At 40.8% G+C, this 11,795-nt stretch overlaps 1 protein-coding gene across 1 annotated transcript in view; it reads right to left on the bottom strand.

Annotated features, from left to right (window-relative positions):
• The window catches only part of LOC124065712 (collagen alpha-1(XIX) chain), a 95,575-nt gene that overhangs the window by 3,383 nt on the left and 80,397 nt on the right, over nucleotides 1-11,795 (bottom strand). Inside the window, exons 45-53 of the mRNA XM_046401362.1 lie at nucleotides 11,226-11,270; nucleotides 10,831-10,875; nucleotides 10,671-10,733; nucleotides 10,208-10,243; nucleotides 8,547-8,591; nucleotides 7,870-8,013; nucleotides 6,762-6,828; nucleotides 6,519-6,656; nucleotides 3,135-3,212 (exon numbers count right to left, since the gene is read on the bottom strand). Coding sequence (XP_046257318.1) covers nucleotides 3,135-3,212; nucleotides 6,519-6,656; nucleotides 6,762-6,828; nucleotides 7,870-8,013; nucleotides 8,547-8,591; nucleotides 10,208-10,243; nucleotides 10,671-10,733; nucleotides 10,831-10,875; nucleotides 11,226-11,270 — 661 coding nt within the window. The remainder of the gene's footprint in view (nucleotides 1-3,134; nucleotides 3,213-6,518; nucleotides 6,657-6,761; nucleotides 6,829-7,869; nucleotides 8,014-8,546; nucleotides 8,592-10,207; nucleotides 10,244-10,670; nucleotides 10,734-10,830; nucleotides 10,876-11,225; nucleotides 11,271-11,795) is intronic.

Raw genomic sequence — 11,795 nt, 5'->3', positions numbered from 1 at the left:
ATCATCATTCAGTAGAGCTTTCCATTAGTGATAAAACTCAAAGCTGTTTTTTCTGGCAGAGCCACACGTTCCCTCACACAACAGCAGTCTTACACTGTCTATGCAGACCGGCTTTACTCTCTGAGTTAGAAATGAAGGTTATGAGGAGCCGCATGCAGCACTAGTTCTCCGTGTTATGATGGTAACAGGTGAAAAGTGTGACTTACTGTATCAAAGTATATTGTAATATGTGACTGTTTTAATCCACCAGGCTACAGTACATTTTATTTCCACCACAGAGATTTCTACTAGAGCTACACCAATAATTCAGCTCAACACAGACACATTATTCAAATCTCAATCTCAATCTCAAATGTGAAGATGTGCTATTTTTCATTTTATTTTTTTTTTAATTATTTTTTTTATTTAAAAAGAATTTTGGACTGTTGGTGTTCATCTTGTTCTGTCAAAACAAGACATATAGTGTATATAATACATATATATTGATAGTAATACCAATTCAAGCCCTAAATTTTCCTTAACATTATTATTTTCCCTTGAGATGTCCTACAGTAACCCATTATGTTTCACTCAGATACCAACAAGCACTTTTCAGTCTATTTTTTTTACCTCAAAAGCTTGATACCCCATAGCTCAATGAAATGCAACTGTGATGACAGTGAAGGACAAAGAACATACATTTCCTCTTTTTCTAATATGGTGAGGTCATCAGATGGGATATTAGTATTTCATGTTACTTAGCAACAGATTGCTGAAGTGTCAGCCCACATTGCCTCTTTATCTCTCATATATTGTTCATGCAATAAACAAACAAGAACGTGTGATAATGTGATAACATTTTCTTGTATTCCTGTAAGCCTATAAAAAAAACTGCACTGCAGCCCACCCACAGGAGTCCATAACATAAGTCAGACCAGTCGCAGCACAAGGAAACCGTGCCTCCACTACAGTTCATACAAAAGGAATCACAGTTACTGCCTTGTCCTTTTCCTCCCTCTGAAAACACAACTTGCCCTTTTCATCACTGACACATCCATCTCCTGCTTAACTGCTCTCACACACAAACCTTCCACAGTACTGTGGTGCATTGTACAGTCAATACTGGAGCAAAGGTGCATTAATGCCCTACAGGTGGGCATGGCTTAGCAACAGCACCATCAGGCATAATTACCATCAAAGTCTGTCATGGTACAAAGACACTGTGGTGACTCTCAGATAAATTACTTTAAATTCTGAGTAGTTTTCAGTCACTGCAATGTTTCAAGATTGTTCTCCCATGTTGTATTGCCCTTATGAGAACCAACAGCACTCAAGATGTAGTCTGTGAGGAGGGCTTTTACTTCCTCATAGTAAAACTGATGATTGTGAGGTTCCTCCCGTCATAGGTCCCTGTCCTCATGAACCCGTAGGTATATAATAAGGTTTTCCCACAGAAACACTCCAAAATCTTGTGGAATTTTTGCTCATTCGTGCAGTACAGCATTGGTGCGGTCAGGCTGTGATATTGGACGAAAAGGCCTAGCTCCCAAAGGTGCTGGATGGGGCTGAAGTCAGAGCTCTGTGCAGGCCAGTCAAGTTCTTCCACACCAAACTCCTCCAACCATGTCTTTACGGGCTTTGCTTTGTGCACTGGGGCACCGTCATGCTGGAATAGAAAAGGACCTTCCCCAGACTGATTGTTAGAAGCATAGCATTGTCCAAAATCTCTTGGTATGCTGAAGTATTAAGATTTCCCTTCACTGGAAGTCAGGGGCCAAGCCCAACCCCTGAAAAACTGCGCCATAAAGAAGTCTGTCTGGATATTTTTGTCTATACAGTAGAAGACTTTCAGGTGTATGAGCTGTCTGTCATTATGATGACCAAGTGATGGAGACTGTGGATGGGAGACATCATCTTCAGTTGAACAGGGACGTGTAAATCTACAGTAAATGCACAGGGGAAACCAACACAGTGGCCCAGGACGCTCGTAAGTCTTTCCAGAATGTGAATACAGCTGAATTCTAACCCCACCAGCAGTGTTGAAGCTGCTCCCTAACACTGTGCACCCCTAGAGAGGATGTCTTTCAACAGAAGTGATTTGTCCTCTCCAAAGGAGCTACAGCCAAGTTCCCTTTCCCTGACACATGCATTATGCACATACATAGATAAGATGAGTGACTTCAAGTTCAGTGATAAACTCCTACTGTCACAGACCTGAGGCCAGTGAGGTAATCCCACATCTCATCGCTCCATCAGGGCATGAGGAGTTATTTTGTAGTTCATGGGAGCAGGGGACAAGCTGACATCTTGGATTGTGAGTAGCAAAACTTTTTGGTTCAAACTTGAGCTTTATCACTTTAGAGAACAGAAATAATTACTACATCATTGCAGCAGATTGTCCTCTACTGGTGTCCTATTTATGTCGCAGCACCTGAGTTTTAGAAAAAAAATAACACCATATGGAATTTGTTTTATCTTCAAAATGCTGGAATACCAAATGAAGGCAGAAATAGGATTTAGATTTTGAGAAGCACGGTTCTCTGGAAACATACCAAGATACACTACAATTCTGTCCATTCAGTAAACAGTTAAGAAAAACTGTTGTAGACGTGGAGGAGGAAGCACAGTGTCTGGTCATTCTGTGAAAAATGTGACATTACTGCGTGAACTGCCCTTGTAAATTGCCACAAGTACCTCATGTTTGACTGGTCTATGGTTGATGATTACTGAGTGGTTAAATGGTATGAAAAATACCTTTAATATACAGTAAATTCAAGGCTTAGCATTCAGATTTAAAGCACCATTAATTTCTTTTGTCACTAGGGGGCAGCACAACAAAATCCAGAGCCACACTGGCATTCATTTGGACTTGTTTTATAAGTATATGAGTGTAAGTAGCCAGTCACAGGCTAACTTTGATGCTCAAAATGGCTGACTGATGCAGGTGGAACTGATGTTGATTAAAAAAGCATTGAGAGAGAACCAGAACAGGTACGATCCAGCCTATGAACCAAAACAATTTGCTCAAAGACAATTCAAATGCTCCAGAGAGCTGAAAGTAACTGCTAAGCCATTTTCTTCTCTTTACACACAGCCATCTGATCCATAGTTAGTGTTTTATAAACAAGCCTCTGAGTCCAATGTGCTCTCCTTACCTGGTGGCCCTATGGGTCCTGGATCTCCTGGCAACCCCAGACCAAGCTGGCCTCGTTCTCCTTTCTGACCCCTGTATCCTGAGGACAGACACAACACTCTGGCTGAGTACAAATACTAGTAAAGTACAACCATGTGGTGTCATGTTCACAGAGTGTATGGTACAGTTAGCGAGATTAGTACAAATGCCACAGCATGAGGACACTCTTTTAAAACCTTTATATCTGTCCAAGAACCCATACAGATTAGCTTCTTGATGACGTGAACATCATCAATAGAGCGCCACGCATCAGGTCTGCACTTATTTTGGGAAAAGCAGCTTTGGTTGTCAATGTAGAGACGGGCTACTCTAGATTCCCAGTTTCAGTCCCAAACCTTTAATAATAAAAGCATGTACTGACATCCTGTCAAAATAAAAAATCATCAAACAAGCCATCTGTGTGTTAGTGTTCCAAGGAGGAGGCATTGTGAGCTTGTACAGCTTTCTATAAACAACACGGTCACAAGCGCATGTGTTTGAAGATTTCAAAACAGAGCAAAAAAAGGCGTTTTTTCAGTCAGAGGTCAGATATGTGGGTCACTTCAGACATTCTGAGAGTGAAAAGATTCTCATTCAACAGAAAGCAAACGGATGCAACAGATGCAGACACAATCCTGTCCATTCATGGCAACTAGACGTAATTTAACGTAAACACGATCATAAGATGAAATAAAAGCCAGTGAATAAAAACTCAGCCTTTTTCAGTCCCAGCCACAGAAAGAATAGGCTGCTGAATGACTAACTCCAAGACATGGGGACATGCTTTAATGTGCCAAAAGCAAAGTAAAAATGAGCAAGACAAAATCAAAACATTTGCACTAAACTTCATGTCAGGCCAGCAAAAGTGTTGCTCGTAATAGCATGCACACAAAAGGCTTTCTCACTTCATGCAAAGCCTGAAATTCTTTACAGTTTGAAACAGCAGCATACCAAATAAGAATCTGAGGCGCTGTGAAAATATTTCCCCATGAGGCATTTAAAGTAATGGAGTCTCAGGACCAGCAGTTGCATGGAGTGCATCAGAAACACTGACAGGAGTATCAAGCATTGCACCGCCTGGCCCAAAGGGGAAACGCTTCAACGCTTGCATGTCAGTGAAAATCTCAGAAAAAAGCCTTATGAATGCTCCAAAACCGAGTCTCAAAGAGAGAGGGGGCTATCCACACATTGCCGCAATAATGAGACTTCTTTCAACACTCACAGAGCCTGGGGCATTCATTCAGGGAGGAGACGTTCCATGGAGAAAAGAGCACAATACCTTAAGCAAAAAAATACTGAATAGCACACAGGGCAATAAGCTTGGGTGGCACAGTGGATTGGTGCACTCTGATAGATCGAAAAACGCCACAGTGCGTCTGTACTTGGTTGAAAACAAATTGTTCCTGGGGGCACTAATGGACAAAATACGTTAAAAAAAAAAAAAAAAATAATAACACTGCCACCGATGGTTTTTCATGCTTGATTGATAGGATTGTAGCCCGGAACCTGTTGTACACTGTATCAACAGCCACATGTATTCATTCACACTATGCCTTACAAAAGAAAACAGAAAAACTCCTTTCTTTGAGCAGGTGCTTCATCAAAGACCAATTACTGTGAGATATTTTCTGATATTTCCATATAGTACAGTACAAAGCAGAGTGGCACACAGAGTTTATGGCCTAAAAGACACTTTGTTTCAGTCAGTATGAACAAATACACTGAATGTGCTAAAATACAAAATTAAAAATGAATGTTAAAACAACAAAATGTAGAATTTATGAAATGTGTACTTAAACATTACGACTTACATCAGTGAGAATTTTCATTATGAACTCAAAAGCAAAGGATGAATAGAATGATAAATGAGCACTCAATTACAACAAAGGAGGGGAGAGAAAAACAAAAGAAGAAGAAGAAGGAGGAGAAGAGATGATGTGGTTCAGCATGCATCCTTTTGGGTATTCAGTAACAGCTTGAGATTTTCACTCATGTGAAATCAAACCAGGAGGAAAAAAAAAAAAAAGACTGCAAATTCCACAGAAGGGTTATTTTTCTCCATAAACAATTCGTTTTGGCATATAGGAGAAGAAGTCAAATTGGATATTCCAGAAGAGCACAGTCTCCAGCAGAGGATGACGAGAAATAATGAGGAAATATTACCCCAAACTCTCTCCCCAGCTGAGTGGAGGCACCAATCGACAAAGAGAAAAATTAAGAAGTTGTTGAATTCTTGATTTATCAAGGGATATACCTTTCCTCTTTATTTTCGATAAATACTTATTGCAAAGCTGCATTAAGAATCACCTATAAAACATTATTGTGAAGCAAAAAAAACCCCAAAACAAAATAAAGTAAAATAAAACAAGTTACACATTGTGTAATGCAAGTGGCATTAACACAGCACAAATATTTATAGCCAAGTAGTTGCCTACTTTGACAACATTATTCATGAATAAAAGCAGCATTTTATATCATAGCAGTGGGTTAAATGGTCTTGAAAAATGTGAGGTAGATACAAAGCTCAAAGAGAAAGGCCAATGCAGTGCTGCTTTGATCTGCACCAACATGTAACACACTCTTCCTCTTCAAAAGTTAAGATACGGTAGTTCTGCTGCAGACACAATACAAGTCTATAAGCAAGTTGGAGGTAAAAAGCCTGACCAGCAAACCGTTAGTGTTGTATGAGCAGTCAGGAGGTTGTATCAGTTTGATAAAGAACATCCACCCCTTTTTTCCTGACTATGTTCCTTTATGCTTTAGAAGCTTTCTTTCCTGGAGTGAGGTATCAATACTGGGGCTCTTTCCTGTCCACACTGATAATACTTTCTCTTATTCACAGCCAATTCTTCCGTTTGTCTTCATATTTCCCAGAGAGCCGCTGTGCACCACACTCCTGGCCTTTCCTCTGCTTCCCGCCCCTCAGTCTGCATTGATATATGGGTCTAAGCAAGAGAAAAATACCCATGAATCCCTACAAATTACAACCTACATTGGTGCCCAAACCCCAGTCCAGCCAATCTCAAATCATTTCATCCCAACTCTTCACATTCACAAACACATTTTTAACTGGCCTTTGCATTTCACTCTGCTGCCTCCTTTGAACACACACGTGTGGTACATCATATGTTAGTTCAACTACTTAGCATATTTAAACACCAATAAGGGGTACACATATGGTGTGAATACATACACAGATTACTATTACCTATTATCAGGCAACAAGGGGTTAATTAAATTTCACTGACAGTTTCGAGCAACCAGAGGTTAAGAGTGTTATTTCTAATTCATATTTTAACAGAGGTGGTTATGTTTCCTGAGATGGTGTTAGCATCCAGCAGTTCAGTCTGTCAGCCTGTGCTCATACCTTGAGGACCAGGAGGTCCGGGCTCTCCTGGTGGTCCCGGCAATCCGTCCTTGCCAGGAGGTCCTGGAGGTCCTTGGAATTGTGAAGCTAAGATACCTGCAGGTGTCTTCTGCTGCATGGCAGTGCTCGCTAGCCTCTCTTCAGGGTAAGAAAATTAAAAATTCACATTCATAAGGTAGTAAAACAGACAAGAGAATAAAGATGGCGAGAAAAAATGCTAAATATATTTGGAACGATTTTTACCTTCAAAGACCCTCAAAACCTCATTTCTGATTAACATTTTGAGATCCTCCATGAAGCTGGCATCACCCTGTGTGCGTTAGAGAAGAACAGAAACTTAACTGAAACATTTTGAACAAAAGGAGACAACAGTAAGTCATCTTTCATTCACAGCGAACTGGCAGCAGAGGAGAAACAGTAGTTATCACGGCATGAAAATCAAATGGATGCTTGACATGTGTCTCAACACACAGTTTGTGAAAACCATCTGTGCTCAAAACAAGAACAAGGAAAAAATATTACTGCGACAATTCTTTTCTTTTAACTTTTTTCAAACTATTCGGTGCAATCCCAGTTCGCAATACAAAATAACATCTGTGCTTTAAAACCCAGTTAGACAAAAAAAAAAGGACTCAGTTGGGGAAAATTAAATTAGATATTATAACTCTATAAAGAGACTTCTTGTTGTTTTATGCTCTGTAGCAATGCGCTCTGTGCTTAACAAGAAAAGTATACCAGCATAGTACACCTCTGAATGTATATGTATAAATACAACAGAATATGCACTGACACTAAAAGGAGCCAGCTACCCAAAATAAGTTACAAGAAGACAGTACTCTTTGTCAGTCATGTCATCCTTTTTCACAAATATTGTTAGAGCTGTCCACAGCTGCATGAGAAGCAACAGCAAACAAGAGTAGCCTTGGACCTTGAATCATTGCATTCAGAATGCTTTTTCATTTCTGCTGTGAATGTTGCGTAACTGTTGTGACTGCGTACAATGTGTGTAAAATGTCTGTGACACATGGAGGTGTTTTCACTGCTCTGCAGAGCTCTAGGCACGCCCACGTATCTCCGTCTTTCTCTCTGTCTCCATCTCTCTCCCTCTATGACCTTCTGTGGCGCCTAGATGAGGAGTGGGAAGCGTTGAGCAGAGAGAGAACAGCAACCTCCCTTGCACAGCCTTGTTTGATGTTTCATGCAGAAATCTGTAGCTGCACCGTTTTCCATACGGGGAAGGAGAGCTGAACTAGTTACACAAGCTCAGGGAAGAAGTGGGATGCTTAAGGTTTTAATCACCAGGGAGGACAGTCTTTGTTTGCTCTGAGATATCTGTGAATTTACAGCTTACCAAGAGGTTTGTACTCCTCAGCTGTCCTGGAGGGCCAGGATCGCCCTTTTGTCCGATTGGTCCGATCGGTCCAATAGGGCCAGGATCTCCTATGCGACCCCTCTCACCTTGAACACCTCTCTCTCCAGGAATCCCTGGATCACCCTGCAGGAATGAAGCCCAGACATGTCTCAGCTCCATATGACGCAGTACTGACCAGACTGTTCACATCTGACTTCTACAGAACAGTAGCAATGAAAGCTAAATTCCCTGGCTAGTGTAAGTTGCACCACAGTCACTATTTTCAGTGACTCATGCACAAATGTATCAGGTATTATGTCATGCACTTATCTATTCCTCCTAATGTGTGCAGTCCATCACCTGTCAAGAGGTTCCGTTGCCATCTATAAAGCTAAAAGCCTCATTTTGCATCCTCTATTTGCAATACATTACAGGGGAAGTGAGACAGCCCTCTTCAATTTTACCTCGCAAATACAACAGAAAACTGCAGCGAGAGTTAAATGCCTTTATCTAGTGCTTATGTGCTTCTGGGGATTAGTCATATTTGTGCTGAAGTGAAGACTTTCATTACTATTCATCAAAAATGTGGGTTTTTCTTTGTTTTTTTTTTTTTGTACGTTATAGGCTGAGTCATAAAAACAGCTGCTTTTCAGGAACACAGGAATGATGCTTCTTACACGTTCTCCTTTGGCTCCTCTATCTCCTGGTCTACCTGTGCCTCCCTGAGGGAAAAAAAAGAAAGAAGGGAAATACGTGTTACGGCTTTGTTGTCATAGCAAAAACTAAATGAGTAACATCTGAATAACTAGAAAAAGAAATGATCCTGACCCTGAAGCTTTTCACCCACTATACACTAATTAATGTTGTGCAGTAACATGCGGGGACATGCACAATACTCAGTCATTCTAATCTGTACATATGAAACAGAGATTTCTGGTATTTAAGCCCAGCATGTGAGCATATTGTTATTCATTTATTATTTATTTATTGTGTATACTCTGATTTCCTTTGCAGAGGTTTCTGTTGTTTTGCCTGAAGAAAAACAAACCGTGAGCAAGCTTCTCCTGGATTACTCAACTCTGAGAAACGCATGCTATTCGGATGACCGTGCATTGATTGCTTCTCAGTCAGCTCAGGTGTATCGTTCGTGTAACATTTCCCTATACAGAGTTTCACCTTCTCCAATGTCACAGCTTCTCTGCATCACTCCTGTTTTCATTTGAGATGCTTTCCCACCAGCTGTCTTGACTGTATGGAGGAGCTGGGAGAGAAAATACCTGCCTCTGACTTCAAGTCACAACATCTTGTGTCTTCCAATCCCTCCCTGTCACTCCCCATTGCTTCCCTTTACTGTGCTCACAGCAATACCTCTGGGAGCATCTTTGTATCAATTTCCTGCTGGATTACAGGAGCCATGCAAAAGACAATCTGGCATGATGTGGTTTTAAAATGGGCATCTCTTTGTGAAGCTGTTCTCCCCTGCCTGCTTTAATCTGCAGTACTCTGTATTCCCCAATGCCTGATGGGAGGCTTAAATCTATCATCTTGCCCACTGAAATGTGCTTCCCTGAGCATTACATTAAACCTCAAAACAGTGAGTGAGGAGGCTGGGTAGACGAGCGAAACCACCTGCTAGATGGCACTGTTGGACCACCACAAAGTCAGGCATCATTGGCAGAAAGACATGAGAATGAAACTGTAGAAGGACTCGATGCAATGCTGAGATTGTGAAGGAAGAATATCAACTAATAATAAAATAAAATAAAATAATAAAATAATAAACTGCTGGGGCTGTCATTAAGGCGTTGTGTGACAAAAAAGTGTACATCAGGAAGTAAAACATGAATAATACTCTGAGTCAAACCAGCTTGGTATTTGGTATTATTTGTTTGGAATGGGTATTCATAGCAGATCTTCTCTGCATGCTGTGAGTCCATTTCATGTGATTATCTAGCAAATAGTGTATAATGTGCCTGATAAGTCACCTATAAGCAAACTTTGCTGCAGTATTTGTTTCAATTTTAACGCAAGCTCATAAGGCAGGAAAATGAATATTTAATCTCAGTGTCTACTGCCCTCTATTACAAACATTTTATCATTGCCTGAAACCATTAACTGTATAATTTGGGGGAAAAGACTAAAAGTCAACAAAGCCTTAAATCTGCCAGATTTCATTTAGTTTTTATCGTTAAAATCTTAAATATGCAAATAGCTTTAATGCACTCAGGATGCTGTAGCTTGAGGGTGGGGATAAAAATCTGCTGTGCCATCTTTCTGTAGCTCGGCTGATGTAAAGCACTTTCTATAAGGGGATTTGCAACGCGTTTGCACGACTCACCTTGATTCCAGGAGTTCCATCTTTTCCAGGTCTCCCCTGCTCAAGGAGTGCAACACAAACAAAGACATTTTGTTTCAGCTCCCACCTTCGATTGGATCAGCACTGTTGCGCTCCTAGTAATCTCCACAGTTAATGAGATATCTCAACCAAGGGATAATGATCCTGATTGCTCTGCGAACACTGTTCCATTGTGCGCTTACAGCGAAAATTACAGAAACCATGTCTGATGGTAATTACATAGGGGAATGTAATCATCCACAGGACAAGTGATCGCTAACATACATATTTTGTCCATATTGTCCCTGAATCATGGCCAATACAATACTAACCATCCATAAATATGCTAATGTAAAAGAGCAGTCACTCAGCTGTTTCCAGCCTGGACATTACTGAAAGGTGTTTTGGTAACATCTAGCAGATGATTATATAGGGACATGCAAGTGTATTCATGTAGCATTCTTACCGCAACACCTTGGGGTCCCTCTGGCCCTGGGAATCCTGTCTCTCCGAGTGGCCCCCTCTCACCCTGTCAGTGAACAGAGACAGTCGATGTGTCAGTAGGCAGTGACAAAGGAATGACACGTGGATTGACAGCTCAAAGAGAGTTAGAGGCTGCAGCTCACCGGCTCTCCTGGGATCCCTGGCTCTCCACGAGCACCGGGCTTCCCCTGTCAATCACAAACATAGGAGGAGAACAGGCCACGTTTGACAGGTTCTCAATGGTGTCGAATGTGCAGCACCTCTGTAGCCTCCGATTTATAATAAAGCAACTATAGCCCACTATAGCGGCACAGAAAATTCACTCAGCAGACTACAGGTTTATATCCGAGTTTTTAATCGAACTGTGTGGTGTTATGGGATTTCTGTTTTGACAGCTGCCATTCTGGGTCCTCTATGAAACATCATGGACTTGTTGCCAGCAGCAGACTTAAACAATGTAGATGATTGATCAAGGAGGAGTATGAGTCTATGAGTGTATGTGAGTGTAAATTAATCAAGAAAAAACAATCATACTTACTAGAGGACCTGGCATCCCAGGAGGACCAGTCAAACCAGGATCACCCTGAAGGAAACATTGCAGCCGTGTCAGATAGACGTCATACACATTACATACATATAAATCACTGTCATGTCAAGCAGACACATAGGTACTGACATCAGAAAATGACTAAACCTGGGTATACTGAATGCTCTCTTATATTTCACTGGACAAAGGCAATGCTGAAAAAACCCACAATAATTTGAGTCTTTTTCATATTTCAACAACAAGCACTTTGCATATGTCACACCCTTTGACAGTATTCACCTAAAGGAAAAAATACTCATATAAATTGAAATATTCAACACCTCAACAGACACACGCAGTCAATCAGTGGCACCTTTTCTGTAAATAAATTAGGTGCAGGAAGTTGCATGCAGGGCTAGTTTTGTTCCATTAAGGAAAATGGAGCAGCAATTCATTGTGTACATAGTTAACTATTACATGAAGACATTGGCTCCAATAACTGACTCCTATAATATTTCAAGTAATTAAATTCTCCTAAACACAATTAGCTTCCCTTAAGATGACTCATAACTTCAACAGAAA

This window comes from Scatophagus argus, chromosome 10 (genome assembly GCF_020382885.2).
Source record: "Scatophagus argus isolate fScaArg1 chromosome 10, fScaArg1.pri, whole genome shotgun sequence".
In the NCBI taxonomy this organism is placed as follows: Eukaryota; Metazoa; Chordata; class Actinopteri; family Scatophagidae; genus Scatophagus; species Scatophagus argus.
Note: the sequence above shows the minus strand (reverse complement) of the source record. Positions and strands in the feature narration are given on the sequence as shown.